The sequence below is a fragment of the Sinohyriopsis cumingii genome, chromosome 11 (genome assembly GCF_028554795.1).
Source record: "Sinohyriopsis cumingii isolate HCF-2022 chromosome 11, ASM2855479v2, whole genome shotgun sequence".
Taxonomy (NCBI): Eukaryota; Metazoa; Mollusca; class Bivalvia; order Unionida; family Unionidae; genus Sinohyriopsis; species Sinohyriopsis cumingii.
In genome coordinates this window covers 28,218,044-28,238,636 of record NC_142971.1, presented here as the reverse complement: position 1 = coordinate 28,238,636, position 20,593 = coordinate 28,218,044, and the positions used below count along the sequence as shown (strand labels likewise).

Genomic DNA, 20,593 nt, shown 5'->3' with positions numbered 1-20,593 from the left:
ATATACAGTAATACCTTGTGCATTCATATTTCTGGATTCGTGAATTCATGGATTCGCAAAATTTTCATTGGTACCCTCTACGCACATGTTTTCTTTATTTTATTGAATTGTACCTTCGTTATATGACTTCTGTGACATATGAAGTTTACCTAGTTTACCTTCCTGACAATGACAAAGAAAACGTCAGTCATTAAGTTTACAGTCCCATTCAATACTTGGTTTTACCTTACTGTGAGTGCAAATGAAAATGGCAGCCAATGAATTAGTATAGGGGTAATATTAGTATACATGTACCGTACTGTAAATGTGCTAGTGTGGCAAATACCCATTAGGCGATACTGTACTCTATTTTTACGTCAACCATTTATTTCTCTTTTTAAGGGTAATGTATTAAGCTAATTTTTAAATGAAATTAAAGTGCTTTTGGGAGCATGATTTGGGTCATATTTAGGGTTTAAACCCTAGAAATAAGCATTTATTAGCATTTTAGTGACTCATACCAAACATATTCGCGATTCCTCCTGATCCGCGACTGGTTCTGGAACCTAACCTCGCAAATGTTCGAGGTATTACTGGACTTGTTTTTGCTTGGTTGTTATTAATAGTTTTTTTTAATGATATTTGTCTAGGGACAGTCATTCGCACAACAGTAGTTCGGATGTTGGAATATGAGAGAGAGTTCATCTGCACAAAATGCAAAAATATCATCACAGAAAAGGTAATGTATACATTACGTATGGTATAGAAATAGATTTTTACCTGTGGTCATGCAGAGAATGTTGGATGTTGTTTGTTATTCATCTTGGAAATCTGTTTTTCAATAAAGTAGGTGGGTACAAATCTCATGCATGTGGTTTTGGTCCAGCAATTGCTGGTTTCATGGATAAATCCTCAAGACCACTAAGTGATGGACCCTGCACATCATAATCACAAGTTTTTGTAGTAGAGTAAATGAGACTGCAATTGCTACCCTGACATTGGCACAGTAAAAGGTTGCATGTGTTGCACCGACATTGGCACAGTAAACAAGGTAAATGAGGTTGTATATGATTTACTGACATTGACAAAGTAATTGAGGCTGCATATGTTGCACTGACATTTGCACAGTAAATGAGGTTGCATGTGTTTAATTGGCATTGGCAAAGTGAGTGAGGATGCATATGTTGCTCTGACATTTGCAAAGTAAATGAGGTTGCATATGTTTCACTGACACTGGCAAAGTAAGTGAGACTGCAAATGTTGCACTGACATTGGCACAGTAAATTAGGTTGCATGTGTTGCACTGACATTGGCACAGTAAACAAGGTAAATGAGGTTGGATATGTTTTACTGACATTGACAAAGTAAGTGAGGCTGCATATGTTGCACTGACATTTGCACAGTAAATGAGGTTGCATGTGTTTCACTGACACTGGTGAAGTAAGTGAGGATGCATATGTTGCTCTGACATTTGCAAAGTAAATGAGGTTGCATATGTTTCACTGACACTGGCAAAGTAAGTGAGACTGTAAATGTTGCACTGACATTGGCACAGTAAATTAGGTTGCATGTGTTGCACTGACATTGGCACAGTAAACAAGGTAAATGAGGTTGGATATGTTTTGCTGACATTGACAAAGTAAGTGAGGCTGCATATGTTGCTCTGAGATTGGCACAGTAAATTAGGTTGCATGTGTTGCACTGACATTGGTACAGTAAACAAGGTAAATGAGGTTGTATATGTTTTACTGACATTGACATTAACTCTACTTGACTGCTGTGTTCAAATCCCTGCCCTTGGATCTGGCCAGGTCAGCTGCTCTGGTGTGACTATGGGGAAGGTACTTTACTTGCTTTGGCACAATGTTACCTGCATGCTTTGATGTGCCATAAAACACAAACAACCTGAATAATCATTTTTAGTGTTGTAATAGGGGAAAATATATTTCTTATCTCATATGTGCCAATATGATGAAAATTAGGATCATATAGATAATGATAATGTGAAATATTGGTAAGTACATTTCTTCTTCAAATTTGCTACCCACTCATAATATGTTAGGAGAGTTACTACCTTGCAATTCCAGGTTAAAGTTTTTAGCTAAGTAACTAAAAGTTATCTGCCCATTTAGGTGGCAGTTAGATTGATCTCCCCTTGATACTTGGAATGGTGTTAAATCCCAGGAATTCTTCAGTTACTATTTCCGCTCATGATGAGTAGTACACTCAATACAGACAGAGAGGCCTTGCAGAATCCATACAAGCAGTTTGGAATTTTTCTATCTCAAAACAATTTGGGGGAGTTTCATCTTCAAAGGGAAGTTTACTCCATGTATAAATTTATAATTCATCTGTTTTTCTTACTGCTGACAACATAGTTTCCTAACTTTCAGTATGTTATCACTTTGCTGTCTTCACACACACTCAGGCACCTTTGGTACGCCTTAGGTGATTATTGTCAGTGATTATCTGACAAGCTACTGACATTTTGGGACTGCTTACATCATCAGTTATAAGTTCCAAGTATCTACAGACATTTTTTCTTGCAATGCCTTCTTTTGTTTTCCATTTGGAGTTTATTTGTAATGTGATCATGGGACCAACATTGCATCAGATATCTGTGGTGATCTTTAGTAGGCATAATACAGCTTACCTTTTTTCACCATGAATCTCACTGGAAATATATGGGGGCATGTAACATAGAGGCCCAACATATTATGGCCATGGCCTTAACAGCAGCTATAAACTTTTACAATAGGGCAGAATGAGATGCAATGCTCTGTACTTCCACCTTTCTTAAAGACCATCATAGACCAAGCTATGCTTGCAACCTTAATCATCTAATCTCTTTAATGATCAGGTTGATGGAATTTGAAACAAGGCACCAAGGATACATTCCTTCCATCGCTCACAGTCTCACCTACAACGGAGAGATTTGCAGGTAGCCTACAAAAGACACAGGGATGTCCCTAAGCATATGCAACTGGGAACCAGCCCTAGTGAATTTACAAGCATTGAAAACCACAGTTCTCCTGAACTAAGTGGAAGAGTCAAAGGGAGATTGTTAATTTTCACCAGCGTTCCACAAGAGCCTCCCTGTCTCAAGGGACATACATTCATGCCTCCCTCATCACAGATCCTCATAGGGAGAAGGCTTTAATCTTTCCATGCCAGATGATAAAGATTTACTGTGACATGTGGACCCAACAAGTGGTTTGTGAGTACACAGTATCACGTTCAGCGCACCTACTAAGCCTTGCACACAGATTCTTTTTTCACTGCAACACTTCATTTATCTCTTATTTGTCAACCTAAGTGCATTCAGTCACCTTCTTTATGCTCCTGGGTTCATATTTAGATGCAACAATGGGCTCTAATACTGTCCATTGTAGAGACTGCAATGATTGTGGACTTAAAAGAGGTGTGGCTTTATGTCCCCACTCACACAACTTTCAGAAGTTTTGTGATTCATTAACAACAGGCTACAAAGCAGCAGGCTAGTTGTATTCTGGAGCAAGATATGATTTCATGTGCTTTTCATTCTAAATCTACTTGTCAAGAAGGAAATGTTTGACCTCGTAACCTTTCAAGATTCAGGTTGACTATGTCTGGAATCAATTTTTAGGTAAGATTAAGTTTCCCCCAGGAGTGAGAATTGAATTAGTGTACTGTAGATTTCTTATTTATATAGAACAATCCATCTGCTCAGAATTTCTTTTGCCTGCCAAGTTTTGCTCAATGCGGCAGCAGATGTTTTAGTCCTAGGTCACTTTCTTGGCTTCCTATCACATTGATTCTCAGCTTCAAATGGAGGCCAAAACCTTGACCATTGGACCAACTCTCACAATCTGCACACTAAGAGGTTGCATCTTGAAGGCATGGAAACCTCTCTGGGGTTGTGCTGGGGTTACCTCTGCAAGAACAACTTCCAGTAATCATGATTGGTGCAGATGTGAATACAGACTGTGGGAACAAGTCTCCTACCATCTCAGGATGCCATAGGAGTGTGGCCCCCTCAGGATCATTATTTACATATCAACATTCACATGATGAAAAACATTTTGAAAGTTTTTCGTTGGTGGCCGGAGAACCTACATGGGAATAGATTTCTCATTCTGTCTGACAACTCTGCTATGGTGACTTATCTCAACAGCTAAGCAGAACCATGCGCCCAGGCCTTTGTATTAATGTTTGGGATTTTCAAAAGTGGTGTCTGCAATGACAAATCCATATTCTGGGCTAGCTAATATACTGGCAGAATCATTGTCTTGCTAAAAGGAACTAATACAAGTGGAATGGTCTCTTCATTCCTCAGTTTTCATTCAATAGATGCTTGGTGGAATCAGCTTATGATGGACCTACTGGTGACAGAATCCCATCCTTTATCTCACTGGTCCCAGATCCAAAAAGCCTGGATAACCAGTGCTCTTTCCATGTATTGGAATGGCAAAATGTATATACTTCTCCAACACTTTGGTTTCTGAAGGTGATGCAGGCATCAAAAAAATCAGAGTGTCTTATCCTGATTGCTTCACTAAAATGGGAATCTTGGATGATCCTCGTCAATCTTGCAACATAATTGCAAACAACATGGCAGCTGTTTCATCCCAAGTGGAGGAGAATCCCTTAAGTGAGTTATCCATCCACTTTAAAGGCATATAAAGGCAACGAAATTTATTCTCAGTGGAGTGCACAAAAACACTTTATACCATTGTAGACATTCATACCACAATAGCTAACTTCCTTTGGCTCATAGATGAGAAACAGTTAGCACTAATTACAATTAAGCCTACTGTTCCATGATCACTAGCACACAAAGACATATCCTAGCTTCTATTCGTTTTGGATTCCCTTGCCCAAGTGGAATTTATCATGGGTATTAGCTAGGCTGAACAAGACGTTATTTCTAATGCTCTGAAGAGCTTAATTAGTTCACCTCTACTACAAGTCCAGCCTCCTCACTGTTTTGGTGATTGGCTCGCAAAATCAGTAAATACACTTCCTATTGATGAACTCATGTACATACAGTTCCAACAATTTGGATCAGAATCACCCATGAATGCCCCTGCTTTCATTGTCAGTAACAGACTACCATTCATGGCTGATCAGATATTGGTGATAATTCCTGTCTACTCTGGGCACTTCATCTCAAGGTCAGCGTCAGGACCCAGTGTGAGCTGTGATGTTGTATTTCAAGAGGACCTAGCTGTTGCACTGAGGGAAGTCATGCCTCATTTTGCCTTCAAAAGAGGGGAAGGACAATATATAAACATGGACACTTTCTTCCTGAATAAAGTGGACTATCTTTTCCACTATTGGACTAAACCCTTACCAATGAATTTATTTTGTGTATCAGCCCACAGAGCTATGACAGTTGCCGCAAACACTGCATATGAGCAGAAATGATTTCTAACTAATTATCCATGCCATGGGATGGAGATCTAAGGACACTACTCCAGTTTTTATCAGAGCTCTTCCATCCTAAAAGGTTCATTTTGATCTGGAGAAGCCTTTACCATGGTGCAAAAGGCTACCTTTCTAGGTCATTCAACAGCTTCATAAAGATGTGGCTTCATGACTTCTGCTGGATTTGTAGTAGGGACAAACATATGGAGTCAGTTTTCCAGTACGGTAATCTAAAATGTGGGTTACATATCTTAAGGGACTGGAATGGTCTGTCTGGGGTATCACCCTCCACTTCTTATCTATTATCCTAATGATTGGGAAGCATGTTTGAAGAAGAAACCCTTTTTTAAGTAAAATGTTTCTTCGATAATACTTAACCTAATCGTAACACACATACACCATCACAGCCACATCACAGTTACATATAGAGAGCATGCCATCTGCACCAGTAGTAACACACAAATTCATGGGATTTGGTTCCAATACCAGTATCAAGGTGAAGTCATTCTGTCACCTCATTGGGCAGAAAACTTTTAGCTTTTTTACTAAAAAGTTTTAACCTGTGAGGGCTGGATTTTCGAGGTAGTAGTAGTTCTCCTCTGGTAATATAATTGAGTAAGTATTATCAAAGAAACATTTTACTATAAAAAGTTGATTTTGTATGTATGCATGCCATACATATCAAGGACTCATTTAATTTAAATTAGTCCAAGGACCATAAGTATGAGGGAATTAGATAAATCTAAATTAGTCCAAGGACCATAAGTATGAAGGACTCATTTAATCTAAATTAGTCCAAGGACCATAAGTATGAGGGAATTAGATAAATCTAAATTAGTCCAAGGACCATAAGTATGAAGGACTCGTTTAATCTAAATTAGACCAAGGACCATAAGTATGAGGAAATTAGATAAATCTAAATTAGTCCAAGGACCATAAGTATGAAGGACTCGTTTAATCTGAATTAGTCCAAGGACCATAAGTATGAAGGAATTAGATAAATCTAAATTAGTCCAAGGACCATAAGTATGAAGGACTCTTTTAATCTAAATTAGTCCAAGGACCATAAGTATGAAGGAATTAGATAAATCTAAATTAGTCCAAGGACCTTAAGTATGAAGGACTTGTTTAATTTTATTTAGTCCAAGGACCATAAGTATGAAGGAATTAGATAAATCTAAATTAGACCAAGGACCATAAGTATGAAGGACTCATTTAATCTAAATTGGTAAAATTCAGACTTGCCAGTCTAACTTCAGTCACCTGCTTAGTGCGAAAATATGTTGATCAGTTAGCTGTGCTGATATTTACAATGACAGAATTTAGTAGCTGAACCCCCCCCAAGTCGTCACTGTTATAAGAGTACATCAAAAGAACATGCTGCAATAGCTGAACGGCAAGATCGAAGGCTTTGACTGGCAGCTGGGTGGGAAAATTACTGATATTTACAATGCTTGAATTCAGAGGCAGAAAGAACCAGAGATGTACATTTGGTCATTTATAACAGTACATCAAATAAACAACTTTAGCTTTCATTATTGTTTTCATTTCGGAGTGTAATGGAATAAGCAGTGCACGTGACTTCGGAATCATGACATGTTGAGACTTAGATTTGAATGAGTATTTTGGGGTTCAGTGGCAAACTGACGAAGATTGTAATGAGATTCAGGAGAGTGCTAAAGTTGCTAGAACTGATAGTTTGGAAGGGACAGTAGCCAAGTGTAAGAAAGTGTGTGATGCCTAGCTTAGTGCTTTGAATAAGACTTTCCTTGGATTGAAAATATTCAGACTCACTCTGATGGACAAACAAGAGCTATGTAAGTGTTATAAAGAATGTAGAAATTAAACTCTGAGGCAACCAATAGTTCTTATAATTTGCATAGTTTTCTGAGAGGGGACTGCAACTTTTGCTGGTGGGACTCATATTTTTACCAAAATGGGAGCCATGGACTCTTAGTTTTAAAATCCTAATGAGACCTCTGGTTCAGAACTTTTCTTTTTGGAACAGAGATATCCAAGAGAGAATACCCATGGGGCCATACCTATGAGATATTGAAAATTGCACAACCATAAAGAACAGTAACTTGTTCATGCTAGTTATGCATATGCGTTACAGACAGCAGGCAGTCAAAGGAGTTCACAGCATAGAATAATATTCGTACACAGAGGAGGAGAATCATATTAAATTCAGAAACAATTAACAGATTAATACTCATAGGGAACATCAGAGAATCCCCATACAACATAATTAAGTGTGTGTAGATCTCTAGTTGGCAGAACTACTATGGCAACAAAAGAATAAAGAGACAAACTTTTATCATGCAGATATATGTCCAAAATGATGTACATGCTCTCTATGTGCAAAAATTAAATGACATTAAACATAAGAGACTGACTGATCTGTGTAAACTCAAAGCAAGATGGATAAAATTTGTCCTGTTTGTGTTCGGTTCTTCCTGTGTATATTTTGATCATGGTGGTATTTTCTGCAGACCTTTTAGCACTTAGTTCCAAGCCATCATTTGGTATTTGTATTGCAAATTGGATAACTAAAAGGTCTGTTATCTAGTACACTACATTTTTAAGCAGTGTCATTAACTAATGATGAAATTGATGAAAAAATATTTGATGTCATACTGATAAATGGATTCTTTATTACACTACTAATCTGTTTATCCTGATTCTTTTTTTTTTACCATCTCCTTTTGGTCTTACTGGTACCAGTGCTTTTAATAAAATTGTAACTTCTATTTTCTTGTACCAGTGCTTTTAATAAAATTGTAACTTATATTTTCTTGCAATCTAAATATTTGTAATGATGTGTGATTGTCAAAAGGTCAAATGTGCTTAGTGTAAAAAGTGGTCAGAAATTATTGCCATATTACAGTGTTGTTAGAAACAATGGAAAGTTGTACAAGATGTATTTTGCAAAGTTGTAGAACTAGTGCTCATATTGTCACCACATATTTTACTTAAATAATAATATCATTATTTCTGTATATTCCTGTCAGTATTTTCCCAGTGGTAGTAATTTTCTGACCTGATGTTGTTCATTTCTTGCGCAATTTTTACACATCAAGAATTCTCACTGTAACATTAAAAAACAATGTAATCTGCATCTAATTGAGTTGTTTGAGAAGAAATTAATTTTTTAACTCAAAAAGCTCTGAAGCTATGAGTTCTTGCATTAAAGTCTCACATTAAATAACATTTGAAGTAGCCATGATAGTAGTTAATTCTTTTGACAACATCGTAACTAGCTGTCAAATATGGAGTAAGCCTATGGTCTTTCTGCCATCCCAACCAAGACCCCACCACAACCACGTGACCATGCTGAATGACATCACAGTAATAATCGCTATACAACTAGAGATGGCATCTCTCCAAGAATTTTGATTTCAGTAGAGCTGTAACAGAGTGGAACAGTAAGAAAGAGTGACAGATATTTAAGTGTTAGGGAGATATTTAACAGTAGCTATTCCTCCCGCCACCACTTCCTCATTGGAGATCACACACACAAAAAACTTAGAGTAAATCCTGAAATCCTGGCAGCATCCCTCCAGGGGAGATAACTTGACTATTCGATTTTATTGGTCTCTGGTTATCCCATGGTATTTCTGTTACTTGAACATTATCTTACAGTGTGTCCATTCAGCATGGTTGAAAAAGGTTTTCAACCATTGAGAGTTGTTTAAGAACTCACATTACTATGAGAACCATACTATAAATCAGTGAAGATAAAATAGATATATATATATGGGTTTGACTGTCCCTGATTGGTTGATAATGAAAGTAAGATTTTAGTAAAAACAATCTTCTGAGAGCTTGTCCTACTTGTAACTGAAAAAAGTGAGGGACATTGTTTCATTAACATAATTTCCATCCCATTACAGACCTGAGTTTGAACGACTTATTACTGAAATCAGCAGCTGACTCTTTGGTGCAGTATTGAAAGCACACATTTTGAATTTGTATAGATCCAGAAAATGGTGCAGCTGTTATGGTTTTCTTTTCATAAAAGCTGTCATCACAGATGTGTCTATACTGATACAGATTTGATCATGAGCACTCAAAATTTTAAGTTACTGAATTTTAATATCATGTTTGCACAGGTTTACAATTAGTACAGAGAGTCCTGAACTCCTGAGTTTTGTGCAGAAATATGGAATCCAAGCAGAATACATCCAGAAATGTACAGGTTTTCAATCTTGGATTTAGTCTCCCCGTTGCATTTCACACTGATATGCATCTTCACAGAACATTTGCATAGTAGTAGGAAAAGTGAGAAATTTAGATACATATCATAAACAAGACAAACAGTATGTGGGGGGACAAGATCATAAGAACAGGCCGGAACGAAGAAGTATAATAAACACATTAATGAGTAGAAGTGTGCCTCTTTTTTTATGTGTGCAACATTATTTTCTCAGCTTCAGTAAGAAATTTCATCAAAAGGAAGACAATAAAGGGTGTACAGTTAAGTAAACCAGTATGAATTTAGCTACTTAAAAGCTGTATCAAATTGATTTTAACCTTCTGGTCTGTTTCTGTCCATTCTGTGATGTGTCCACTGAATCAGTACGGTTGGAAAAATATTTGGCAAATTTAAAAATTTAAAAACCTTTTGGCAGATTATGATTATACACTACTTTTGCCTGAGAGATGTGAATAATTTTATTTCTTGGTTTGTTGATTGTGGTTGTTGCTCAATTCAAATGCATCATTGAAAAACATTGATGCATTCTCATACTTTGTTACAAATATTTATTACAGATGCATATCATCAGATATTGGTGAATAAAGCTTGAATAAGTTATAACAGTTCTAGTTGGAACAATGAACATTGTGAGAAAATTTAAGTGAGCTGAAATGTAAACTTTTCAGTAGTGTGTGATGCAGGATTGCTCAAGACTTTTCCATCTCATATGCTCACCATGAAAAATCCACTTGTACCAACTGATGATGACTTTTAGGTAACTGTCAGAAAGGCATAATTGACGATAATCAGAAATTACTCAGAAGTTATAAACTCATACAGCTGTGGCAAAATGATTGACTAGTACCTTTGCTGCTGTTGCCACAGCTGATTAGTTGGTTGATTTAGTTTGGTTTGATTTGTTTTTTTATATTTTTAAACAATATATTAGGTGGAGGAAGAACCCCGAAAGACCACCAACCTAAATAGGTTGATCTGTGACAAACTCACTCTGTGAGATGTGCAAGTGATGTAACAGCAAGCACCTTAGTACGCTTGGGCACATGGAGCTTCTGTTGATTTGACATTTATCTCCAACAGCTGAAGTCATTTAAACACGAGATCTTGGGTTTCGGTAGATCATTATGGCCTTTACACCATTTTCAGATGAAGAGAATCTATATAAAGCAGCCAGTTTTACTGCTGAAGAAAATCCAAGTCCTTTTGAGACACCAAACACCGCTTATGTAGAACCACTGACCTTTCACAAGTAACTGGCCACATCCTCATTTACACATTGGAGGCAAGTAATCACATGACAAGCATCTTGTACCACTGCTATGGAAGCCTCTCAGATCTGTATAACAAGACAAGCATGTTATACCACTTTGCCATGAAAGCCCCTCAGGCCATAGGTATAAGTCTCATATGAAAGACTAGAAGTGGGAGATAGAACCTGTGACAACTGGATTGAAAGTGCAGAATGTTACTGCTTGTCCATCAGTGATGACATTGATTTTATGAGTACTCTGGGAAAAATGATTCCTTTCAGCCATTTTTAAAAGTCTAACTTATGATATAAAAATGTTTGACATGCTATATGTTTTTAATAATTTTATATTAATCTTGCAGCAAGGCATAAAAATAAGACATCGGTAACTCAAAAAGGTGTTCCTACAAGAAATGATATAGTGTAAAAGTTTAATGGTTTTTTTTCTTCTGACAAATCATGTATTATAAGTTTACCAAAACATTTATTGAAAAGAATAATAACAAGGAATCATAGCATCTGACCACACGTTTAAAACAATACAAGATTTAACTATCATTCTAATCAAAAGCAGCATGCCTGAGAACAAAGAAAAAGAGCAAGACATTGTGATCACTTAAGTAAACACACAGTTTATTAAGGATACAAATTCATGATTTCTGTATTAGAAATCCCTATTATAAAATCTATATTTATGGATGTTAAATTAGTAGGTATTAAGGGACTGATCAATGACATCTCTGCTGAAGAAACCAACACTAGACCATAATGATTTAAAGAACTACCGCCCAGTTTCTAATCTCCCATTCATATCAAAAATCTTAGAAAAGGTTGTTCTATCCCAGCTTGTATCTTATCTAAATTCAAAAAGTCTAACTTCATGGTGTTTGTTTTTGTAATAATATTATTATATGTTTTCTATCTTATAGGTTTGTCTAATGTTGTAAAGCGCTTAGAGCTTCTAAAGATTAGGCGCTATACAAAGTCCTCATTATTATTGTTATCTACTAATGATAAGCCACCATGAAAATTTGTGATTTCACAGTATCAGAGACATACTTGGCTGACAGGCAAACAAACAAAAGGACAAAAGATTGATTATAATGAATGAATAAAAATAAAAATATGAAGTAGATTATATGATTTATAAGAATTCAGTAGATTACCTCCAGCCAGCTGTCATTTAAATTGCTTCTGTCCCCAACCCAATATTAAAATTGCTTCTATCGCCCACTAACCCATAGCCAGAAGTTATGTTTATGTTTCTGTAGGGGGCAGTGTTTCTTGATTAAAACATATCTGACGGTGGATCATAATTTTTTTTAATTGCTTCTGTTGTAGGTTGGTTGAATTTGAAAGTGCCTTCTCCCCAGAGGTATATGTTTTACTGGATCAGCCCTAAGTATGAAGGACTCAGTTAAATCTGAATTAGACCAAGGACCATAAGTATGAAGGACTCAGTTAAATCTGAATTAGACCAAGGACCATAAGTATGAAGGACTCAGTTGAATCTAAATTAGTCCACGGACCACAAGTTTGAAGGAATTAGATAAGTCTAAATTAGTCCAAGGATTGTAATTATGAAGGACTTAGTTAAATCTAAATTAGTCCAAAGACCATAAGTATGAAGGACTCAGTTAAATGTAAAGTAGTCCATGGACCATATAAGTATGAAGGACTAAGTTAAAGATAAATTAATATTTGTATTTTTGTTTTGTATACATTCTTGCTCTACATTTACTTTTTTCAGGCTGATATTGAGCAGTGTTTCAGTGCATGCAAACCCCTCAGATGTCCTAACGAAGTTTGTAATGCAGTTAATTTTGTTACATTGAATGACAAAGGTATTTACTGATTTGTTTCCTTTTTGTTTTTTTGCTAACATTCTGTAGCAAGTCTCTGTTTGCAACTACTGTTATTTTATCTTAAAAAAAAAGAATTAGTTTTGGGACACTGAAAGGAAACCTTAGCCTGATTTAGAAAAGGTACAAAATATGGTCAAAACAGAATAGCATTATAATAAATGAAACAAAAACGTGATGCATGTTCTTTGGTACAATTTAAAATCTGCCACAGTTGGATGGAAAGGAATCAAACCTGAACATTTCAAATAAACCTACTGAAAATCTGACTGAGAAGAAGCTTCACTGTGTAAGGTCACATCATTTGAAATGGGAAAATTTATATAGACCATCACATAAAAGAAAATTAGTTTTCTTAACAGGGTTAAAAGATTTTTCCCAGGGATGTAGTAATACTTTTCTATAATACCTATATATTGCCTGACATTGATTATTGTTTGCTTGGGGGAATTATATAAAGGACAATTACATTGAAAAAACAAAATACAAAATTTTCTGCATGTGATCCTTGATGCTTTTCATCATATATAATCAGCAACTCTGCTTCAGAAAGTTGTTGTTGTTATAATGTTTAATGCCATTTTTCAGCACAGGATGGGCTATACATGGTGGAGGAAGAACCCAGGAAAACTTTCTCACGTACCCACATTGGCCGAGCCTGAGACTCGAACCCATGCAGGCAGAGGTGAGATGGCAGTGATCCATAACAGTGAGCACTTTAGACCACTTGGCCACTCGGGGACCCTGCTTAATACAGTAAAGTGGCAAAATATAAATACACAAATTGACTTTTCAAAACATAAATGAAGACACACCAGCTTACATGACTAAATTGTTGCAACCAAATTCAACAAATTATTTTTTTACTGAGCCAAGGTTTTAGTCTGTACCATATTACTATACTAGTGGTGGTATAGTCATGACATTTTACTCCCATAGGACCCTATTTATCATTGATCCTAGTCATTACATTTTACTTCCATAGGACCCTATTTATCATTGATCCTAGTCATTACAATTTAGTCCCATAGGACTCTGTTTATCATTGATCCTAGTCATTACAATTAGGTCCCATAGGACCCTGTTTATCATTGATCCTAGTCATTACAATTTAGTCCCATAGGACCCTGTTTATCATTGATCCTAGTCATTACAATTAGGTCCCATAGGACCCTGTTTATCATTGATCCTATCCTAGTAAATGCAATTTAGTGCTGTAAGACCCGATTTATAATTGATCTAAGTCATTACAATTTAATGCTGTTGGATCCATATTTATCTCTGATCCTAGTAATTATTATGTAGTGCCATAGGACCCTATTTATCAATAATCCTTTAGGATAATTGCTAGTGAGGTGGTTACTGTATCATTGTAATGATGTTTGTTATCATATGCATGCAGTTGATTACTTTAGTAGATTTTAGAATAGCAAATAGTCGTAAGAGAGAACAGTTATGTTGTAACTGAGTCAATCTCAGAATTGATAATTATCATTATTATTATAAGTTTAATAAACATGACTTAATTATGTTCAGGTATTTGTGCTGGGAAAGAACAAAAGAAAATGTTTGTTACCCTTTGAAAGTAAAATTAATACTTATTTCATGAAGATGTTTGGTCAAACCAATCCTATAAATCAGATGTCAGAAATAGTCTATCAAACATGTCAGAACTAGTCTAGAAAACACATCAGAACTAATCTGTAAATCAGATGTCTGAACTAGTCTATAAAGCACATGTCAGAACTAGTCTGTAAATCAGATGTCAGAACTAGTCTGTAAATCAGATGTCAGAACTAGTCTGTAAATCAGATGTCTGAACTAGTCAATAAAGCACATGACAAAACTAGTCTGTACAATACATCAGAACTAGTCTATAAGTCGGATGCCAAAACTAATCTATAAATTAGATGTCAAAACCGATCTATAAATCAGATGTCACTAGTCTATAAATCAGCTGTCAGAACTAATCTTCAAATCAGAATTCACACTAGTCTATAAATCAGATGTCAAAATTAATCTTTAAATCAGATGTCACCTTATTCTATAAATCAGATGTCAAAACTAATCTATAAATCAGATGTCACACTAGTCTTTAAATCAGATGTCAAAACTAATCTATAATTAAGATGTCAGAATTAATCTTTAAATTAGATGTCAGAATTAGCCTATAAACCAGATGTCAGAACTAGCCTGTAAATTAGATATCGGAACTAGTCTGTAAATCAGATGTCAAACCTATTACATAAAACACATGCCAGAACTAGCCTATAAATCAGATGTTGGAACTAGTATATAAAACATGTCATAGCTAGTCAATAAATTGGATGTCAGAACAAGTGTATAAATCAGATTTCACACTAGTCTATAAATCAGATGTCAGAATTAGTCTTCAAACCAGATGTCAGAACTAGCCAATAAATCAGATGTGAAAACTAATCCATAAATCCGATGTCAGAACTAGTCTGTAAATTAGATATCAGAACTAATCTATAAATCAAATGTCAAACAAGGTGAATGAATCAGGTGTCAGAACTAGTTTATAAATCAGATGTCAGAATAGTCTATAAATCACATGTCAGAACTAATCTATAAATCAGATGTCAAAACAAGTGTATGAATCAGATGTCAAAACAAGTGTATCAGTCATATGTCAGGATTAGTCTATAAATCAGATGTGTGAACTAGGGTATAAATTAGATGTTGGAACTAGTCTATGCATCAGATGTTAGAACTAGCATATTAATTAGATGTTAAAACAAGTGTATCAATCAGATGTCAGAACTAAAGAAGGTGCTGTCTGACAGGATGTGGAGGCATTTCCTCCCATCTGTTGGGCTGGTCAACTCATTTACAGTCCCTAATAGTTTCATTACCTTTGTAACTTATAATAGGGATTTGATCTTGTTGATTCACTTTTCAACTGATCACTGTGAATTGTCAGTATATACCTAGATGCCGATGCAGCATGTAAGCCACAATTTAGGTCAAATTACAAACTTTTGTATTGTCACAATCTGTTATTGCAGCTAGTGTGCTTAATTTTTAACTGCATTGATGCAGCCTTTTTTCAACTGATACAATACTGCTTTTATAAATAAAATTCAAGCTTTTCATAATATACCTGATGATTTTTATTTGCTCACAATGGAGATCTGTTCTCTATACACTAACATACCAAACCATGAAGGTTTAACATCAATAAACCCAATTATTGTCTCTCCAATCAGAGTATATTAGCTGTATTAAAACTGGTATTACACTGCAATAATTTTACGTTCGATGAATCCCATTATCTGCAAATCAGCAGAACTGCTATGGGAACCAAAGTAGCCCCTAGTGGAAATACTTAATTCAGCACTATATAAACCTTTTATTTTTTAAGTTTTATGGGTGATATTTTTATGATCTGGACTGGTTCAGAGTTGGAATTGAATACATTCCATAAAATACTGTAACAGTTACAACAAAACTATTGAGTTGACAGTGGAATATTTCAAAGAAACTGACATTCCTTGATACTACAGCTAATCATGGCAAAAATAAAATAACATTTGATTTGTACTGTAAACCTACATGTAAACATTGCTATCTACACTAGGATTCCTATATCATTGTAAAAGTTCAGGTCTGTACAGTCAATTATTACAAATTAAAAAAATCTGTACTAAACAGTCGGACTTTGAGAAACATGCCTCCAATCTCATCCAATTCTATGAAAGAAGGAGACTCCAATTTGAAATGAAGCTATATCCAAAGCAAGCAAAAAAATTACCACTTTTACATGTACGAAATCCATCTGAGAAGGATATAAAAACTAGCAGTGTAATACCAGCTGTCTTTACATATAATACAGATAATAATTTTCTCCAACAGGATCTTACTGGCCGATTGTCAACCTGACACTTCCAGAGATGTTCCAGAATCAGCCAATCTTTGCATGAGGATTGGTTCTGAATTAAATAATCAAAAAGGAATATCCAGTGTCTAAACACTTCAACCAATCAGACCACAACATAAACTTTGTTCCACATCAGAAAATAGAAATCACACAGTCTGCTCCAGAGCTCTCTTGTAGCAACATTTATCTTAAGGTAGAGAACTTTATTGGATTCACTAGTTACACCCTCTACAGACAGTAGGGATCAACATTTCTGTTTAAATGGGAGTCTATGCATTTTTAGCTTAAATTATTATATTTCCTCCCATGATAACTTAGATGTTCAGGCCTCAAGGTCTTCTGCTGGAATTAATAAACTCTTTTGAGGAAACACTTTCCTCCTATTACTGACCTTGCATTTCAATGATTATTTTATAAACTGTGACATGATCCCTTTGCAACATGACCGCAACATGTAAAAAATGAATCACTGATGTGTCTTTATGTGCAGCATCATTTAATCATGGCCAATCCCTGGAGTGATACATTGATATTATATATATTGGTTTAAGAGTGTCTTGCCATCAATGTAATAAAATCTTCAAAAGAAAGGAAGATCTTTAAAAAAACGTGATGATAAACACCAGAATTCGATGTACATCTCTTAAATTAGACCCAAAAATGTATCTCTTGGGAATAAAGATGCAATCAGTGATCCAATCCAATTCTATCCAACTGGGTTTGACATTCAAAACACTATGGAAACAATCTCATGAAGGATACTCATTTGAGGGCTTAGTGAGTCCAATAATGAACTTGAACTGTATACTGGATGAGACAGCTGCACTTGATTTGACTAGCACCTCACCTAAGAAACAGCTTCAGGAAACAGAGATGCCATTCAGAGACATAAATGACATTACAGTTGTCCATTTGTTAATCCAGTAGATAATCTTGTAATCCCACCTGGATTAAAATTAAATTATTAATATGATACACCAGTGGTCAACGAATCAACTGTAAACCTAAATAATGCCTTGGTAATTTCATGTTAGCATTTTAAAATCTGTGTTTATCTAGTACACAAAATAGAAAACACAGCAATTGTAATTTTAAAATAATAGAAATTTCAAAATAGTTATCTAGTCATTTCTTTTTTTTTAAACCCCTATTTGCACATAGAAACATTTTTATTTTTATTTTTAACTGCCATTTTAGCTGAATCCCAGCTGCATGACAGTTGTATCATTCAAAACTCGCTGCTTCATTTGAACTTGAAAATAAATATTCTGGCTGCAGTAATAGGTCCTGCCAAAATGAATAATTGTCACATGACCAAAATTGCAGCTACACGAGCAGCTTAGGGATGTATAAATCTTTCACTGAGAAGATACAGTGAGTTGTTGGAAAAAATTAATCAACATGATAATTCCAACTTATGAGTTACAAGGATTATGAAACTGGTCAGGGACCAGGGGGTGACTAAACCACCCCAGCGGATGGGAGGAATGCCTCTACATCCTATCAGGCATCTCCTTCTTTCAGATGTCAGAACTAGCCTATGAATTAAATTCAAATTAAATATAGATTGGAATCATGATTTCTCATCAATTACTTTTCAAATAGATTTACTGTTTGGACTTTTTGCATTACTATTTATTTATAAAACATTGGTCAGGAATATATGTGTTTTACAGTCACAAACCTTGGTTTGTACATTACTTGTGTAGGTAGTCAGCCAGTGAAGTGCCGTAACTACCAGGAGGTGAAGATACAGGAACAAGTTCAGAAACTTGCCATGGGAACAATCCCTCGGTCCATGTGGGTTGTGTTTGAGGATGATCTGGTGGATTGCTGTAAAGCTGGAGATGATGTAACTATATGGTAGGAATGTTTCTATTATGAATCTTAAGGAAGTATAAGATGTATAATACACTGTCAAACTATGGTAATCCTTGGTTACCTGTGCGTAAAGTAGAAGTGGGCTGTATTGCTGGCATACCAGTTTACCACAGTATTTTATTTAGTTGGTAGTTTCCATCAGTAAGGAATGTAAGGAAATTCCCAAAGAATCTTGTTACAACTGGCATGATATTAACAGATGTTTTCATTATTCATGACAAAATAGTTAAAAACATTGCTTTTATTCCACAATGGTTTTATCTGTCACAAGTTAGTGGTTTATATTACAAATATAATCATATTTATGATTACTTTAATCATATTTTTTTACATGTATGCCAACATTGTGGCCAGATGGAATGTTGTGAAACATGTTAGGGCCAAATCCAACTTTAAAAAAAGTTCAAGATTAAAAAACCCCAAAATCCCCCCCCCCCATTGCATGTGAATGTATTTGTATTCCACTGTAAGACTGGATCATCCTAGGATTTTCAGAAGCGTACTTGTTTTCTGTCTGAACTTTTCATAATTTCACAAGTAAGTCCACTAAATATTTTCTCCTTTGTTGACAAAGTGTGTTTTATGTTTACTGGCACTGTCTGTTAAATATATTGCCAGAGTGATGGCATCCTGCTAAAATCCCATGCTTATTATATCAATACTTTAGCTAGAAAATTTTAGGCTTTAGTATCAACACTTCCTATTTTTATCAGTAGGCTCACTATTGTCAGTATGATGTCATTTTAGGCATCAGCTCTAATATAAGCTGTATCAGCCCACTTCAGTTAACCTACTCATGGTTTCGCGGGTCGGTGGTTCTTTCCTGGGTTTTCCAGGGTTCTTCCTCCACCAGTTATACTGGCCGCCATATATGGCCTCTCGTGCTGAAAAATGGCGTTAAACCCTAGAACAACAACAACAACAACAACAACCTACTCATGGCAAATTCATCAACTGTAAGGTACTATCCATTTCATTTTCTGCAGGGGGCTGTGATTGTCTTTTGATTTGAAATATTTTCTTTTCATGTATTTCAAAGTAATTAGGGCTGTTCCAGTAAAACGTATACCCCCCCCCCGGGACAGCATTTCAAAAAAACTTCTGTAGGAAGTTGTGTTTCGAACTATTTTGATTCTGACAGTGGAAGGTTTGTTAGGAAAATCACTTCTGTTGTGGGTTGTGTTAACAAAATGAGAAATCGCTGGTGGTGTTGTCAGAAAGAAAAAAAACAAAAACGAATATATATTTAAAATCGCATCTAACCCCCTTCTAGCAGTCTAACATGAAGAAAACATTGGGTCAGAAAATGATGTCAGTACACTAGAGTGCACATAATTTGTACGAATTCTCAAAACACTGATTCAAGGAAGTGAATCTTTGGCAGGGTTCATGTTAGTGAAAACTGACAGAGGTCTCGGAAACGCTTATAATCACGCGTATTTGGACGCCATTTTTTTTTATTTAGGTGGGCGGTAAAATTCAAACACTTGCCAGTCCTGCTTTAGCTGTACTGATATTTACAATGACAGAATTTACTGGTTGCATGCCTCCCCCCATTCCCCCCCCCCCCCCCCCCCCGCCCCGTCGTTACCATTATAAGAGTACATCAAAATAACATGCTGTAATAGCTAAGCGGCAAGATCAAAGGCTTTGACTAGCAGCTGGATGGGAGAATCTACTGATATTTACAGTGCTTGAATTCAGAGGCAGAAATACCCAGAGATGTACATGTGGTCATTTATAACAGTACATCAAATAAACAACTTTAGCTTTCATTATTGTGTTCATTTCTGAGTGTAATGGAATAAGCAGTGCACATGACCTTGTAATCATGACATGTTGAGACTTAGACTTGAATGAGTATTTTGCGGTTCAACGGCAAACTGACGAAGATTGTGAGATTCAGGAGAGTGCTAAAGTTGCTAGAACTGATAGTTTGGAAGGGACAGTAGCCAAGTGTAAGAAAGCGTGTGATGCCTAGCTTAGTGCTTTGAATATTACCTTTCTTGGATCGAAAAAATTCAGACTCACTCTGATGGACAAGCAAGAGCTATGTCAATGTTATAAAAAATGTAGAAATTAAATTCTATGGCAACCAA

At 35.7% G+C, this 20,593-nt stretch overlaps 1 protein-coding gene across 2 annotated transcripts in view; it reads left to right on the top strand.

Annotated features, from left to right (window-relative positions):
• The window catches only part of LOC149787822 (DNA helicase MCM9-like), a 198,334-nt gene that overhangs the window by 55,880 nt on the left and 121,861 nt on the right, over window positions 1-20,593 (top strand). For both annotated transcript variants that reach the window (XM_089974035.1, XM_089974037.1), the window contains 3 exons: window positions 630-718; window positions 12,601-12,694; window positions 18,323-18,476. In XM_089974035.1, the coding sequence (XP_089830161.1) occupies window positions 630-718; window positions 12,601-12,694; window positions 18,323-18,476 (337 nt within the window). The remainder of the gene's footprint in view (window positions 1-629; window positions 719-12,600; window positions 12,695-18,322; window positions 18,477-20,593) is intronic.